General features: G+C 38.6%; 1 protein-coding gene across 8 annotated transcripts in view; it reads right to left on the reverse strand.

Moving 5' to 3' along the window:
- The window catches only part of TENM2 (teneurin transmembrane protein 2), a 2,373,952-nt gene that overhangs the window by 1,044,542 nt on the left and 1,310,649 nt on the right, over positions 1–18,761 (reverse strand). For 2 of the 8 annotated variants that reach the window (XM_075601899.1, XM_075601897.1), the window contains exon 1: positions 16,292–16,937. The exons of 5 other annotated variants lie outside the window; for them this stretch is intronic. In XM_075601899.1, coding sequence (XP_075458014.1) covers positions 16,292–16,337 — 46 coding nt within the window. In that variant the 5' untranslated portion in view covers positions 16,338–16,937. Of the gene's footprint in view, positions 1–16,291; positions 16,938–18,761 lie in introns of those variants that run through there. One more of the 8 variants, XM_075601898.1, reaches the window with a different exon arrangement.

Consider the following 18,761-nt stretch of genomic DNA (forward strand, 5'->3'; position numbering starts at 1 on the left):
TTGATGGTGAGAAAAAAACACATTTCAAACAACTGTTTTGTATATATCTATCTATTATTGAACCACACATTGAAAAAAGAAAAAGGCGGAGTAATTTCCAGGAAATTACCTTGTATATTACTAGTATTCTCATCATATTCCCCTTGTACTTGTGTAAAACTGATGATTTAAAAAAATAAAATTGATATAATATCCTAAACGATATGATGCAAATAATTCTTTCATATTTTGAGATATTTCATGGCCATTCCCCAGTAAACATTGTAAATACTTTGAGGGGTCATGGTTTTGATTTCAGCAACATTTTATCCATTTACTTTTTAATTTTTAACTACTTTAAGCATAGGCTCCCTCTGAGTTTAGCCCCTGAGGTTCAGAGGTTCTGTAGATATCAAACTTTTTGAAGGATATGTACAGATGTAGTAAGACTTACTGTCCTTGGTGCTGTAGACGAGCAAGTAAAAGTTTCAGTGATTGGAACAGTTTCTGCCGCGATGGAGTAGTGGGGGGGGGGGGGGGGTTCCATGTTTCTGAATGGAACCACCGTAGCGTTAAATCTTCCGTGCCATGGCCGTCGTGCATGGCAGTGGCAGGGAAGACACCAAAGGGCTTCTTCTGTAAGCTCCGATAGCGCTGAGTCGTGTGATCTGCAAGGAAAGCCCCATTGACTTGAATGGGGTTTTCCATGCAGATCGCATGGCTCAGCACTATCGGAGCTTACAGAACAAGCCCCCAAGTCGTACTAAATCTATATAAAGATGGGGCAATTTGATCCACAATGCAGAGCCACAATCCCAATTTGTGTCCATTTGAGATGGTAGCGTATGTATGAAATGTGTTAAACATTTGAATCTTGTTTCTTACATGTGACATTGATCATATTGGAGGAAAGGTTAACTTCACCTTAACTCAATGCAAAGAGAAAGGACTATTTGTGGATAGAAAAAAATTAAATATCCCTTGTTCTTCAGGATTAAGCTTGGTTATAAAAAATAATATTAGCAATGTGGATACTAAATGTTAGTTGATAAATTATTTTTCTACCACTTAAATCTGAATTATTTATCATAGGTTAGCTATACATTTGTTTTTCTTGGCTTAAGATCAAGATATATTTTGTATTACCAAATAACCACTGCAGCTTCCATTACCCATACTGGGCTCATTTAGTTGGTACAGTATTTACTGTAGCTTGTGAAAGCAGCTTATTAAATTCACAAGTGTGAACACAATGTGAACACAACTTGCAAAAAGTGCTCTCCTTTTAACCCCCTTAAATCTGAAGTCCAGGGTTGCTTCAAGAGGTAGTGTTTTAAAGAGTAAAATATGCTTTTTTAAGTACCTGATAAGTCAGCAGTTAAGGTAGTTGCATTTGGTGCTTGTTTTATAGCTAGATTACTAACTGAGGATAATTGTCCTTCACTGATTTTTTTGAGGTCCACATATGGCTCTTTTGTTTCTATTGTCCACTGTCATAATAGACCATCCCTAACAGGGATCGTAAACACCAGGCAGAACGAGAGAATTAAATAATGCAAGATTATTCTGGCCAGAGATAACAGGGAGCAACACATTACAAAAACATGGGATAGGGACTCCTTGGTCACTAGGTGTAGGGCGCTGCTGAAGCTAGTTTACCCTAGATGCCGCCTTCATCTGTCCATCAATCCCAGTAACAAAGGATGCCTGTCTCTTGTCAACAGTTGGATTCTAGTCACCAAGACCTACTGTGAACAACTGTGGAGTCCTGATTGGCATTGCGTTGTATAGGACCTCGGCCTCCATCTGAAATCACGGAGGATGGGGTGCCCACCAATCAGCAGAGACCTTTTCCCCACTGAGCCAATCAAAACCCGGGATTAGACTGGTTGAACAAATCAGGACCATGAGCAGCGACAGTGCATAAGGCCAACCCCCAGGGGTAGGGATTCTGAACTGACCAATGGGAATCAAGCTGACAGGGATAGACCCAGGCCTTGGTTCCCAATTACAGCTTCATACCTCCCGTAGGAGTAGATGCCTAGCTGCCGGGGACAGAACAATGCTCTGCTATTTGAGTGTGTACCTTGCCAGGAGGAGGGTTCGCCCTTCCCCACCTCACCATTGTTCTGAGACACTGTACCTGGCCCCAAACAAAGGGCTGGTCCCTGACTCATTGTATGGTAGCCACTCAACCTATGCAAGCCAGTTGCACCTAGGCCTGCGCTTACAGAGGCCCCACACTTTTCCAGCCTCTATAAGTGCCGGCATATTCTCCTGCTGCCACATTGCATCATGTGATGTTGTGGCATCATGTGATGACACATTGCCATGACAACCTGATGTCATATGATCCAGTGTTGCCATGACAATGCAACGTCACATAAATTCCAGGGTGAGCAAGAGGCTCTGCGCATCACGTGACATTATCATGTGATGTTGCATTGTCAAGGTGATGAGTTGTAGCAGGAGGAGATGCTAGCTCCAGTGCAGGTAAGAAACCTGGCCAAACTCCCCCTGCACCAAGCCCCCCCAAACTCCCAGCAGGCCCTGAGTGTAAGTACACAATGAGTCACACAGAAACACAAAGAAAACACAGATGCCTAATAAGTGCTATACACAGATAGCATCTAGGGGTCACATATTAACAGAGCTGTCAGACATTTTGCAGCTTAAGATAGTCACTCTGATCCGGTCACTGGTTCAGCATCTTGACTGGTAGGGGACACGAGCGGGCTTAATCTTTATGATGCTGGGCCCTGTTGCCCCTACCATCACATCCATTCTCAGAATGTGAAGTTTAATTAATATATGCATCCAGCAAGTCCATTAACTCTTTTGCTGCTAAAAGGGGCTGCAATGCATTGTGGTGCAAGCCCCTCTGAAAGCAAGAGGTGTCTACCATTTTGCTGCCTTTTGATGCACCCAGTAATTCAAAACACTAAAGCTTATTTTTTCATGAGTAGATTGTTTTCACTGCTTCACCATAGCAGGGAACGAGATTGGAATAGAAGTGGTGCCCTCTGCTCTTCCATGCATGGCTTGTGTGCTGTCGGACTTGCGGCATCGTAAAAGTTAATGACGAATTCCCAAAAAGGACCAAAGTGAATTCATGGCAGTAAAATTTTTAATAGGTTAAACCTTATTGCTTGAAGTTTTTATTTGACAAGAAACACAGAGACAAGTATAAGTATGCTAACGTCATTTTTGTAATGTTTATAAACGTTATAAATTGGATATGTTTGTAAACATTGTTAACAGATCTGGGAGATACAGATGTACTGTAACAAGGGTTAACGTCTGCGGTGCCGTAGCCGCTCACGGTCACACAACCACTGTGGTCATGGCACTGAAGGATTAACACTGCTGGGGGTCCCATTCAGATGGTTGGACCCCCTCAGGGCGATCACGACAGACACTGTCCCCGGCGCTGCAGACATTTCCTTGTTCTTCAAAACGACTCTGGATAATCACCATATAGGATATACTTACATTAAGAATGGACAATTATTTGTTTATTATCTTTCATTAGATTTGAACTATTATTCTTTGTTTGTATACACTATATTACAGTATGTTCGGTCTATAAGGATAATGGGAGTCAAATTAACCTATTCAAAATGTTTTTAACAATTGTATGATGACTTTACAAATTATGTGTTTTTTAAAATGTTTGTCATTATTGATATCTCTAATTAATGGAGATTGTGGTTTTATTTTGTGTTCATATACATTCTTTCAATAAATTTTGTTATGTTTTTTTTGTATGTTAGTTATGTTAGGACTAATAAAGTTTTGTTTATTTGTTTGTTCAGAGACGCGCCGACGTCACCACTTTACTCTGCGCGAGGCGCACTACTCGTGACGCGCCCTATTGACATGGCGCGCCGCTTGTGACGTGGCTAAGCGACGGGTTAGTGAGGACGAATGGCGGGAAAATGAGCATATATCAGGTAAGGGGGTTAGATCGATCGGTATACACCTTGAGAAAGAGAGGAATCTCGAAACGCGTTGGTGGGGGCCTTAGGGCTCATTTTTCTTGTAACCATGCTCTGATCCATTAAACCTTTTATTTTGGGACCCACTCTCTAGCAATTGTTTTTGTAGTAGTGCTCCAATTCTCCTTCGTCTACCCTGCTGAGTCCTTTGGAGTGCCGGCAGCACACGCCTACGAAGATCAATCCCAGTGGAGACCATCCTACCTAACAGTGAGCTATTCAATTTATTTACACACCGCTATAATCCTACATCAATGTGTTGGGCTGGACAGTAGCAAGTGTGAGTATTCATCATTCAAGAGGTGGTACTCTTCCAGTTTATTGATATCTGGTGGATTTAGTGCTATCATTCTGGAGGTGGTCACTTTATTGTATGGGATACTTCAAGGATACAATTTATGGCAATCATACCCTCATGAGCCTAACAGCTTTTTGGGTCTGTGTTTGGGCACCATACAGCTTTTTTTGTTCTTGTTCGTCCTTGGCACTGGGGAAAGTAAGTCTTACTGCATCTGTATTTTAGTTCCCATATGGTTCGCTTTTTCTCTTATGTTAAGTAATCTCCTCTGTCAAGGAGGAGGAATACAGATGTAGCATTAATGTAATTGTGTAAAAAAACCAAGTTAAATATTGCTTGCAATAAGAAAATGAAACGCGTTACCATTTGTTGCAACAGAGCTACATTAAACTTTGCATCAAATATCGCGCCAGTGTTGACACAATCCGTTGCGTTTACGGGACCAATACTGTCAGCTAAATCTATGTATGTATAGTACATGGCAATTTATTATCATTGGAGGATAGGAAACAAAATGAATATTAACTTTCATTCACCCTCCTCCCCTGGGGTGCCCTACTCCAGTCCTCAAAACCCCCCAACAGGTCAGGTTTTAAAGATATCCAAGCTTTAGCATGGGTGGCTCAATCAGTGACTCAGTAAAAGACTGGGCCACTGATTGAGCCACCCGTGCTAAAGCTGGGATATCCTTAAAACCTGATCTGCAGTGGGGGTCTTGAGGATTGGAGTTGAGCACCAATGCTGAGATGGAAACCTTTACATTTGCATTTAAATATGTATAATGTCAACTAATAAAACTACTGTATCACTGCCATCCACTAACGTTAGTCCTAAGAAAGACTGCAGCTTTAAATTGATGACATCATGGATTATTTTTATTTCAAAGACCGGGAGTGAATATCACACGTTTCCAATAAATTTCACTGCTGCAGTTTGCCAGTAAAGAATTAAATTATGATGATGTAGATGTGTATTTGAGCATATGAGCTTTGCTCCAGCCTCAGCCATGTAGACTCACTCATTGTGATCATGGTCGTCTTCCAGCCTCCAAAATTAGATTGCATGCTCTTCGGGGCAGTTAGTTCTGCTTATATCCTCCTACTTTATTCAACACTATGATCCCTATATAAGACTACAGAATTATTATTCAGTGAGAAATAGAGCTGTAAATGCTTCATACAAGGCAGATGTTATGCGTGTATCTTGGCAATTTGGTGATATGGTTTTCTATGGCTCAACACCCCTCCTCTGTACACAGCACAACAGGAGGAAACAGACATCTGGTCACAGATACCGTATTGCCACTTGCATGCAGCTGTGTAAGTAATACGCTTACTCAGCTGGTAAATAATTGAAATGTTAATCCCCTAGCAAAAGAACGGGAAAAACTGGGGTTGACGTTTATGAAGAAATCATTTTTTTTTTTTAAAGCTATCATTCTGGAATCTGTTCAATGAAGACGCAGGTCTTTGCACAAAGTTCCATAAATACAATTCACAGAACGGTCAGCTATTACCGATTTACTGCGACTCTCACTCATTTGGTGTCAGTCTCGCTGATTTCTTTTTTTATTACCAGTGTTCTCGTACACTACAATGTAGTCTCATTTGAAACAAATAATTTTTCCAGTACATTATTTTTTTTTGTCTACACCATCCACATCCTCAAGGATTTGGGAAATTTGCAGGTCGTGTTTAAATGAATGGTTTTATATATACTAAAGGTGCAGCTACCACACATTCATTCTAAACTTTTATTGCTCTTATTAGAACTCTTCCATTTGATCACATTATTCATTGCCCCCTCCACCCCCCCTAAAAGTACTCTATATTTCATCACCTCAACGTTGGAATCCCAATAACTGTAGGTAACCGACAGCAAAAAGTACAATATTTATATTGCATAATATCGGTTATCATACTTTTTGTTGTGAAGCTTTCAGTTATCATTTTTCAAGCTTTATATGCATAAATTAAATTGTGAATGACTGTTTTATTTGGATATGAGTTTTCACTTTAATACTCCAAATCCTCTAGATCAGGGGTGGCCAACTCCAGTCCTCAAGGGCCACCAACAGGTCAGGTTTGAAGGCTATCCCTGCTTCAGCACAGGTGGCTCAATCAGTAGTTCAGTCATTGACAGAGCCCCTATTTGAGCCACCTGTGCTGAAGCAGGGATATACCTAAAACCTGAAATGTTGGTGGCCCTTGAGGACCGGAGTTGCTGCTCTAGATTGAAAGCTCTCCCGAGCAGGGCCCTCGTTTACCTTTTGCATGTACACAGTATTTGTACGTTTGTCCTTATTTGGTATGTAACTCTGTTTATGTCATTTACATCTTTCTGTATCCCCATTGTACAGTGCTGCGGAATATGTTAGCGCTTTGCAAATAAACAATAATAATAATTTATGTTGCCATGTGGGAATGCAGAATTAAAGGTAAAATATCTGAAGCCTCTTAGCAAGCGCTAGAGAAATAGAAGCATTATACTCTTAGAACAGATTCTGTACCTATGGATTGAATTCCTCAGATAACAAACGCCCGTAGGCTCAGATCCACCCAAGGGGTCCCAACGTTTGTATGCCTCTGCTCCCATTCATATGAATGGGAGTAAAAGTGTGCTAAAGCTTAAGCACCCTTTTGTGGATGTGGGCCACAATGGGTAAACACGAGAACAATTCATTTCAGATGAAAGCCAAAGTTTTACTATTATTTGCTGTTATTTGTGCTAGAGCATTGTATGTTCTCTTGTTGAAGGCCAAATTACAGTGATAGCACATTTCTCCCAAACGGTACAGAAAAAAATAATAGTCATAATTTCTGCAAAAATAAATACATATATATAATGGCGAGGCACAGAGAAAAATACATTTCCATTAGGAAGGTTGTCTGCTTTATTTACAATACCTTTCAGAGAATGTCTAATAAACTAATAGTCAACATGCATGAATGTGTGAGTCATAGTGCCTAATTGCTACTGTACCCTGCGGCTGAGATCACTATTTGAGTACTTTAAATGAATATGCAGATATGGTCGCCATAGAGAACGAGCGATTTATATTGACTGATTGTTGTACAACTAAACTTAGTCTGAATAAACTCTGGGAAAATAATGACAGTCTGAACATAACATTAAGATGGAGCAGTGAAAGTGCAATATGTACTTATAATCATCATACAGGTATTTTTATCTTCTAAAAAATATGACTTGTGAGAACGTTCACATATTTCAGACAAGTCTGCCACCATGCTTTCCCCATTATCACCTAGCATACACTGCTTCCACTGCAGTTAGGGATTCTGGGAAATGACGTGCAAATGAGCACACAGCGTTTTGCTACAAATCCATTTTAACATTGACCATTATAAGCATATCCCTGCCGTATTACACAGCTATTCAGTACGGCCTGGGTTTCTCAAAGAAAGTGATTCCCTTTTAACCCAAGTTGAGTTATCTTAGCCTACCAATGATCAAAGAATAAATGTTTAGATATTAATGCAGTAATACTAAATAAGAGCCTTTTGTCATATTGTATAAAATAGTGCATTTCAGTAGTGCTGTGCAAAACGTATGAAGACTCATCCAGAAAATATGCATCGGTCATATGACACCCCATATGCAAAGTCACATGGCCAAAGTGCTGGTGACATTGGTCATGTGGTATATAATTTTTAAAGAAATGTAATGAAAATTTGGCAGATAATTGTTATTAAATGTAGTCAAAAACAAAACAATTGCAAAAATCACAAACAATTCTAAATACATTTTTGTGTACTACATTGGAACCAGTTAACACATCGCTAGTTTTCAGTATATTAAGCGCCGTTTAAAGGGTTAAAGCAGAAAGAGGGATTGTCAACCAATACAGAAAAATATTGCAAAGTTTTATATACTCATATTAAAAATAGCCATTACAAAGCCAAAATTAGAATTTGTCTGTGTGTACAGTATATAAGTGAAACAATGAAAGAGATTTGCTAAGTTAATTGACTTTGATCTTACTCTTACCATTTATAGTTTATGTAGGGCAACATATATGATCGTACATACATGAAGAGCAGAATGCCAGAGAAGGAGGTGGAGAGGTTGATGGTAGTTTTTGACATTTCCTAGCACCAGGCTGACAAACATCTCAGATTTTATAACCAGGGACCCAACTGCAACTAATTAGTGTGCTGCAGCAGAAATGCTGGATTGGAATCTACTACCACTTATGACAAACACATTATTTTGCATGCCAATTTATGTTTTGACTCAGTAGCAGAACTACCATATGTGCAGCTGGTTTGGCTGCACTCAGTCCTACAGTATCACCACTAGGGGACCATCTTCCACGAGCAACATTTCTAAAGGCCCAACCTCTCTCACCAACCCCTCCCTGAGCCCTACCTTTGTTGCGGGGTCTTACCAGGCGGCCGTGGAGGCAGCCCACCCAGGTGGTCCTAACATGAAAGTTAGGCCCAACTTCCACAATCACCACCTGGGTTCACTCCCTCCATCGCTACCACCGCACTAGCTCCACAGTTAAAGCCCCGGGGGGACAGAGGGGACCACTGGTGCCTAGTTTCGCCCCTGTCTCGACTTGTCTTCTACTGTATTATAACTGCTCCCCGAGACCCCAATTTTCTTTTTAAAATTGTACCTATTTATTAGCATAAACACACAAGTGGCACTCTTGTCTCAGCCTAAATTCACAGGGAGAGGTGCAAAGTGAGAGGAGTAAACATATTAAAAATCCAGAGAAAAACACTTTTATGCATAATTAGAAAATATATCTTAAGAAATTACTTCCACCCACATCATGTGACTGTGTGTTTTGTGCTAATGTTGGATAAGATGTATTTATTTTTTTCTCCTTTGGTTATAGTTTTACCTGGAGTTTTTATTTTTCTGGGTTTCTTTTTTAAGGTTTACATTTTCTGTGTGATTGTCATTTCTTTAAATAAACATTAAAAGTAAAGTTGTAATGTTATCATTGCTGCATATTATGGGTACTGAGTGCAATGAAAGAGGAGTCTTTTTCACTCTGATTGGTTTCTCTATTTATTAGCAAGCCATCGTTTATTTTTAAGTAACCTGCTTCAGATTTTTTAAATTAAAATTGTGGCAACCCCCCCCCCTCTTGCCCTCCCATAAATAAAAATACATTTTCTTTAGGCAGGCATTTTTCATTTCCACAAATTCGACACGTTGTTATTTACGCCTCGTAAGAAATGTTGCAAATTACAAATGAAGCACCTCGATGCTCAGCACCGAGGGGACAATCATCTCATGCAGCATGGCAGGAGGAAGGCACCTTTGCTGAAGTCATTTTTGCACATCAGCTTCATAAATGACCACTCTGCTTCCTTTTGTTATTTTTTATATACTTTGCGCACATAATATGCAGTTCCCTCTGGTGTTGCATTTTCATGAACTTCCACCTCCTCATTACCAGAGACAGCTGTCAGAGTTTGATGATACAGAGGGGTGTGTATATATATTATATATATATATATATATATATATATATATATATATATATATATATATATATATATATATATATATATATATATATATATGTATATATATATATTTATTTTTTTTGCAGCATAGTAGGAGGTTTCGAGAGAGAGTGTGAGAGAGAGAGAGTGTGAGAGAGAGTGTGAGAGAGAGAGAGTGTGAGAGAGAGTGTGAGAGAGAGAGAGTGTGAGAGAGAGTGTGAGAGTCCGGCAGCAAAGAGAGGCAGCACTCTGAGGTAAGTAAGCAAAGCATTGAAACAGACAGACGGTTTGCTTACTTACCTCTGAGTGCTGCCTCTCTTTGCTGTTCTGCTGGATGGTAACGTACTCTTCACATTACTTATGGGACTAGCACCAGGCTCTTTTGTGTATCTACATTGGAGTGCTTGCTGTTTCTTTAATATATATATATATATATATATATATATATATATATATATATATATATATATATATAATCCTTTCATTGAATTTTCGGTTGCATTCAGGTCTGTCCTATATTGTTTCTAACATAGCCAAGCAACGGAAACCAGAAACCAATACTGCCTCACAACACACATCAAAGCAAGGGAAGAGAAGGAATTTTACATCTAATTTCCACTTGATAAAAAAATGTATTTTAGTCATCCAAAAAAAAGTTAAGATCAGAATTTGAAAGCTATATTGTTTCCCCCCAGCCAAGGAGCAGTAATAATTAAAAAAAAAATTTAATGGATGGCTCGCCTACACTGTGTTGCAATTTTGGGAATGGCTATACATGGCATTTGCAATGTACTGTACAGAATGAAATCATATGTATTTACTTGCTTTGAAATATATAATTCGCTGCTTAAGGATATTGTAAATGGTTATGAATATAGAACAACATGTGGCTTATGCAATGATAGTGTACAGCATACAAAGTATATCCAAGCATACTGTAGATCACCTGTATAAAGCTGTGCAGCATCAAATAACTGATCAGTATTACTGCCTAAGGTTCAAATTATTTGACTGATTTTTTAAATAAAATGAATACATTCTCAAAAATTTACTTGCTGTTTTCTATACTGTTGCACTCAAACATTGTTTCTGCTACACTTGCATTGTGAGATAACTCTTCAACATCCTGACATTTTTTAAATACTAATACATTTTTGTGTAATTTGTACCCAATTACTATTCAGCACTCACTTTCTCTGACATTTCTCTGTCTGATCTTATGCACACTGTGTGTGTGTAATATATATATATATATATATATTTATATATATCCTCAAACCTTTAGTCACGAGCACCAACAGCGTCATACAAGATACTACAGATTTTCTCAATAACCTTAACAACATCAACCAACTACCATCCAACACACTGCTAGTTACGATGGATGTAGAATCCCTTTACAGCAACATCCCCCCACAAGGATGGTATTGAGGCATGCCTGCAATTCCTTACAACATCTCCCCTGGATCAGAAATACAGCACTGATGTAATTTCCAAACTGATAAAATACATCCTCACGCACAACTACTTCAGCTTCAACAAGGAAATGTACCTACTGTACAACTAATGGGGGCTGCAATGGCTACCAAGATGGCACCGCAATATTCCAATCTTTTCATGGCAAATCTTGAACAAAGATTCCTAACTACATGCCCCCACAAACCCTACAAATATTACAGATACATTGATGACCTGTTTATAATATGGACAGAGGGTGAAGGAAACCTAAAAACAATTCCACGAGTCCCTGAGCTCATTCCATCCATCAATTAAACTCAAAATGGATTATTCGTCAAACCAGTAAACTTTCTACATACAACAGTAATACTGAAAAATGGCAAACTACACACATCTGTATACAAGAAACCAACAGACAGACGCAGTTACCTCCACAAATTCAGCTTCCATCCCACTCATACAAAACAAGGTATCATACACAGCCAGGCTATAAGATCCCACCGCATATGCTCTGACACTGAAGACAGAAACAGACATCTCACAACCCTAACCGAATTGTTCAGACAGAAGGGATACAAGCCAAAGACTATTGCCAGAACTATTACATCTAAACTAAAAGCCCCAAGAGAACACCTGCTACAATACAGACAGAAAGAACCTACCACACGCATACCACTAGTGGCCACATACAACCCAACCCTAGGGGGAATACGAAAAATAATCAAAGATCTGCAACCCATGCTGGCAGAGGATGTGACATAAAAATAAATCTTCCCCAAACCCCCCATTCTTGCGTTTCAGGACCCACAAAACCTCAAAGAGAAATTAGTCAACAGAAAACTTCATAACGAACTTAAAGACTGATAATGGCGCAAAACCGTGCAATAACACACGTTGCAAACTCTGCAAACATATATGCCAAGATCCCACAGCCAGTCACAACCATGGAACACTCAATGTTAAAGGATCATACTGCTGCACATCCAGGAATGTTGTATATATGATTCAATTTAACAAATGTGACAAAGGATGCTAGATTGGTGAAACCAGCCCAAAACTTCAATGATAAGACTCAGAATGATAAGACTCTTTGACACCAAAACAAGAGGACTTAATGCGGGTATGGGGTTTCTCACACATCACAATTGTTTGTAATTATCCTTCCTGCCTCTCTGCCAATGTTCTTATCCACACCTTTCCACCCCAGTCCCACAGCATCCCCTTTCCTATTACTTGTCATCGTTTTATTACCCTTCCAATGTCTACAGACATCCCTTTCTAGCTTATTCACATCTCAGTTTTTTTCTGCTTTCCTAACCTCTGCTTTAGCCATAGATTCCTTTGTTAACCAGTGTTGCTGACCTGAGGAAGAGAGGAGAACTCTCGAAAGCTTGTCCTATAGTATGTCCAAATAAAAAAGGTATCACCTAATACTGAAGTACTCATTTATTCTGCACTATCGCAACTGGACTAACACGGCTATCTCCGTATATATATATATATATATATATATATATATATATATATATATATATATATATATATATATATATATATATCATTGCTACTGGGCTATATGTGCATGGAATGTGCACATAGAGCCCAATAGCTTTATTAGCTCCAATTTAAAAGTGTGTTTATTTGCACATTTTTTCCAATATGTTTTTGTACTCTATTCAGGCTTTTAGGGCATAATATTAAGGCTCAAATATAATATTTCTGTATACTATTGTTTTTTTGTTGCTTAAGAAAAAAAGGTATTTGACACGGGATTTGGATAATGTAATAGATACACGTGTATCTATATGTTTAACACACACACACGCACACGCACACACACACACACGTGCATAAATGAGAGTTCACATATATGGAGGATTGCAGACCTGTCAGTTGATGTTATACCTCTACAAATAAATACTTGTGCAGATAGAGGTCAGTGCTTACTTGAAATTGCATCAGTAAAATATCCATCTATGCACTGAGATTCCAGTCCTCTGGGACAAATTTCTCATTTTACCACAAAGACTCCTATCATAACTGTTTCAAATCAAGAAGTGCTTCTAGTTTTCAGGTTACACGCAAAATTCACATTATGTTTTCTCTATTTTTAACCTTCCCATTGGACTTTAAGAAGTTGTCTGCATTTCTGCTATTCCGCCAACTCCAAAATGTGCTACTATTACCATATAGAATTGCTGCGATAAATTGTGTTGGATCAGTGGTGACCAACACCAGTCCTCAAGGACCACCAGCAGGCCAGGTATTAGGGATATCCCTGCTTCAGCACAGGTGGCTCAATCAGTGGCTCATTTGTTTACTCAGCCACTGATTGAGCCACCTGTGCTGAAGCAAGATGTCTTTAAAACCTGACCTGTTGGTAGCCTTTGAGGACCTGTAGTTGGCAACCCCTGTCTTAGATAATAGTGCCTGATTATTGTTTTATAGGCCTCGCCCTCTATATATTTATATATCAAGCAGATGCTAGCAAGTCTATTAATTTGGGCATCTGGTCTGAACAGCTTAATAGGCATCTCAAGCACTTATACTCCATATAGATATTTTCAGTTAGCTTAGAAATATTATATATTAAGTGCATTACATTTCAATTAACCCTTAAGCCCATTGCACTTGTCCATATTCCAAAGGCTGAACGATCTTAGTAAATGGTTTGCAGTCATATTAAATGCTTTTATTAGAAGTATTCATTTGAAAACAGATACTAATACCACATTACAAGCTATGAGAACTAGTCACTCCTGATCGGAGCTGAATTAAATACAAAGGAATGATTTATTATATTCTTAACTTTAATCACCCACTCAGGTAAGTGGTAACAGCAGGTTCTGTTAGGGTTTTGCTTTTCTTTCCGAATCCTAATGCATTGTGTTCCCTACATAGATACACTTTTCTTTGCTCTCTAGCATCATCTACTGGAAATAATATAAAAAGCTTCCATGCACATACAAACACACAGGCAGGTGTTTTATCATACATTTATGGCGTTATTTGGAAAATATGTAAGGGATACCAAAATTGATTATTCACGCTGATTCTCTTCAGCACTTTTAACTAAATACCTATGTTAGATATTATGTGCAACAATACATTTTAACTTTTTATTAGGGAAGAAGGACTGATTGCAGGTGTCAGGTCAGACTCAGATAGTACCAATGCAGACTCCAGATGTTATTACAAGTGTTTTAAGAGTATTGCTCGCAGAAACAATGCAGATTGTAAGCAGATGTAGATCAATGTGCACACTTGTTATTTGAAGCAAACTCACGTATACATGTGCGCGCACACGCACACACACACACACACACACGTATAGTATATATAATTACATATAGGTTTAATTTCACTTTATACATATATAATACCTTATTATATGTACCTGCAGATAAAGAAATGATCACAATTTGAATACATTTTTATCAGGTGCATACTGAATCATTGCAACCGCCTGTGATGGAATCCCCTTCTAATGTTAGAAAACACAAGTGGTCCATTCATACATTAAAATCTGAACAGAAAACCCCCCAAAAGAAAAACATAAACACTGATCCCGATTCAACGCTTAATCTTAATATATTTTATCTCTAGGGCTTATTTCTACACCATCTGAAATGAAATACCTTTGAATTTCACAGAAAACAAAACATACAAGAACAATTTTGGTTCTGAGCATCTGGGATGCCATTTGGTGGGTAAATTACAGTAAAATCTAATAATCAGAGACGAACAAGGCTGCCTATTAACTCATTCAGTGCTGAAGCATCCTACAACCTACCAAAGTTCACTTCAGGCCCTTTTACATGAATGTAAACAGTGTTAACTTTGGATGCTAAAACAGTTACATATACACAGATAAAACTTCCACCTTTTAATCACCAGGGTGGTCAAACTATTTTTTATTTTATTTTTAAACTTGTAGGCTATACATTTTCTAAGTTACTTCCATGAACTATACAACTGTCCCCGTATTATTGAAGAAGAATTATATTGCTTGTTCTTGCAAGGAATGAAAGCCTGATGGGATTAGAGGACAATGCTGGATATTCAGGGAGAAAAAAAATCAATGGGTGCCTTGAAAGCTGGGTAATCAAGATACTTTTTGTGAACAGTGCTACACTGGGTCAACTAATTTATCATCACATTCTTACATATGCCAAGACTAGTGCTATGTACATCCAGCTGCCTCTAATTCCCAATGCATGCAGAATAAAGACCACATTTTTCTACTTTTTTTGGTATGGAAATTTCAGCATTGGCAACCTTCTCTGCATACAAAAAAATAACATCTTGCAAAAATCATAGGCTGCAGAGCCAAATTGCTATGGCACCTGTATTTCTCTAACCTAAGTTTATTTGAACAAGTTATTTCTTAAAAGGAGACATTCCGTAATTGCAATGACTTTAATGGGCTTTAAATGCCACTTCTAGAGTTAACTTCATTTTACAATCAGCATTAACCTACTGCCCTAATCACCGTGGCATAACACATAAAAAAAAAAAACCTGAACACAGTTAAGCTTTTAGTGTTACATTTCAATTTGCAAACTGCTTAATCTACATTTAGTAAAAAAAAAAAAAAATTCAAAGGCAGGTGACTTAATAGCTGAAAATAGGCAAACAAATCATCCAATCAAAAATATGTATGTATATTGTATTAGAACTGTAATTAATTGCAATTGTTTGAAAGTGCACTTGCTATTAATACATTGCAGATCTCCCTGAACCTGCAAGCTTGTCAAGGCAAAATGTATATTATTTTTAAATGCTTCCCAGGCAACTGTTTGCCAAGTCTGCAAAAATATGCATGCACTGCTCAGTTTTACTATGATCTCCAAATACAAATGCCTTATGGAGATTGTGCAACTAGGCAGGAATCAGATAAGCATGAAATAGGCTGATATATGTGAGCTAGCTATTGAAAAATTATTCTATTGTATCCTAAACAAATATTGTGGCTATTGCCTGCAGCAGGCATGATGGTTCAATGAAAAATCATGATCGGCTTATACCAATGTAAAGAAAGCAAGGAAATCGCACGGATATAATACACTTACCTGCCTCAGTTGTATGCTTCCTTCCCCTATTAGCAGATTGAAGCATCTCTAGCCGTCCCTGTATCCACTATCCGTTAGGATCTACACAGCTACAGTAAGTCCTTATGCTTGCAAGACAACACTTATAGGAAGTGTCTGTTTCTTTTTTTGGGGGGGTTGTAGTTGTTCCCCTTTTTGAGAACCTTCTACGGGAGGGAGAAAAGGAGCGATGTGACACCAGCTCAATCTTGTGCAAGAGTGAAAAGGCAGCAGAGAAGCTCTGGATCCAACTGAGCTTCACACATGATTAAAACTCGCCTGAGAGGCTGCAAGCTCTGGCTAAAGCACCACTAGGCGTGAGTGCAAGAGGAGAGAAGAGGGACGAGTCAATGGAATGTGACAACATATGTGAATCAAAAGACAGAATGCAATGCCACAGATAGGTACAGCAGGAATAAAGTCACAGGCACAGGCACAAAGGATAGGTGGAGAAATGAAGAATACATAAAAAAAAAAAAAGGAATACGGGAACAGAGAATAGATTTACAGCAAAGAACAAAGCCAATTCTTTTTTCACAACTGTTCTTTCCTCTGGCTGAGCATTACACTTGGTTTTCTAATCTTGCAAACCATTCTTGTATCTTCTAGGTTTGAAAACTGAGATAATCACAGTGTCTATCTGTTTTTTTTTTGCCTGACTGACATTTTAATGTGCAGCAGAGTATCTGTGATTGTTTTAGGATGTGTTTATCTGCAATTTAGTTCACATTTTTATTCAGGCAGACAAAATATATCAATAATTTGCCAATTTGTATACTCTCAGTGTGTAAGCTGAGTGACAGGCAGAAAGTTGCTTGGTAAAAAAAATTGATAGCAATCTGCTCTTGGTTTAAAAAAAATGTGTACTGTACAGTAGTTATATGCTGATCCCTCTAATATTTATCTTTTGTTCAATAGTTTTACATCTATCAGGGTATTTTAAATGGTTTACAATCATGGAGCAACTATATGGATATGTTTGTTTGCTTTGTGAGGGCATATTTATACTACACAGTGAATCTGTACTAACATGTATTTTGAGATTCTGATTATCAAATGAACAAGGGGCAGCTAAAATATAAGTTTTGATGGATCGGCTTAATTAAAAAAATATGGAAACTTATTTCCAGTAGCCTTAAAAGATAAAAACATATCAATGATGTGTGCCCATTATAACACATACCCAATATCTTACAAGGCTAAAATAGCTCTACAAATTTAGGCAGTAACCATAAGATCCTGTAAATATATTGTATGATGGTGACTATTGATGGACTGAAGCCTTTAGATCCTTAAAAGAGGCAGCTTTAAGTTTGTCTCCCTGCGTTGCATCTATTCACTCAAAATCTTCACTTAACAGCACTCAAGAATGTCAGAGACTCATTAAAAACACAAGACATGGGAAAAAAGAATGGACAGATGCACAACATTCAAAGCCTGTCAGACTTTATATAAGAAGCTGCATGCATATTTCAGATGGTCTTTGATGCAAAATCACAATGGTGTACCATCGGATTGAATTATTCTATACAAAACATATTCATTATGATTTTGTTCGTCTTCAAAATGCAGACCTGTCAACTTTACAAAATGAAATGAGGGATCAAGAAAGCTTCTGTTCCTTGTTATTTAACTGAACTCTCGGTGCAACACTGCTAACACTGTTTTATACAGGAAGATAACTCATACGCCATTTCATCAGTGTCAACTGAAAAAATCCATCCAAATGGTAGTGCTGGCAATCATGTTGTATAACTCCTCTCACAGTCAGTCTGTTGCTCCACTCTGTTTTATTTCTATCAGCCAGGCCCTTCGAGATACCATTGGATTAGGACAGTAATCAGCAATCCTATTACATTCCACCCCAACAAAGTACAGAAACACAACGTCTTGTATCATCAGCTAATTCCATAAAGTTCTGTACCTGCTGTTCACTTTTCAACTGTTCACCTAATAATATTATGCATTTTTATTTGTATTAAACACTAATCACTCTTTGGGAGAGAGTCTGCAGTCTAAGGCCTCGTCCAGGGTGATGCTGAGTGGGTCGCGCGGATTCGCGCAGGCTGCGATCAAACACATTGCTGCAATGTGTGTGGCCAGCATGAGCGTTTAGCTGCTTGCAGAGGCAAGCAAATTTGATTATGCCGCTCGCTGGCGCGTCACATGAGCAGTTTGCCCAATGAGGTCGAACCAGCTCTGTGACGTAATGGACGCGCCCCCCGCGCTGGCCATAAATCGCCCGATCCAGCAGAGCGAGTGACATCACCGCGCACAAGCTCCAGCATGCTCGCTCCCTGCCTGGCCGCAGCCTAATTGTTTCGTACACTAGATCAGTGGTTCTCAACCTTTTGCACCCTACTTCCCATGAAACATATTGACAAAAAACCCTGGTCCCACCATGATAAAAACAAAACCCTACTTTTTCCAAGGTGTGTATTTTTACGTTCCC

Source organism: Ascaphus truei, chromosome 5 (genome assembly GCF_040206685.1).
Source record: "Ascaphus truei isolate aAscTru1 chromosome 5, aAscTru1.hap1, whole genome shotgun sequence".
Taxonomy (NCBI): Eukaryota; Metazoa; Chordata; class Amphibia; order Anura; family Ascaphidae; genus Ascaphus; species Ascaphus truei.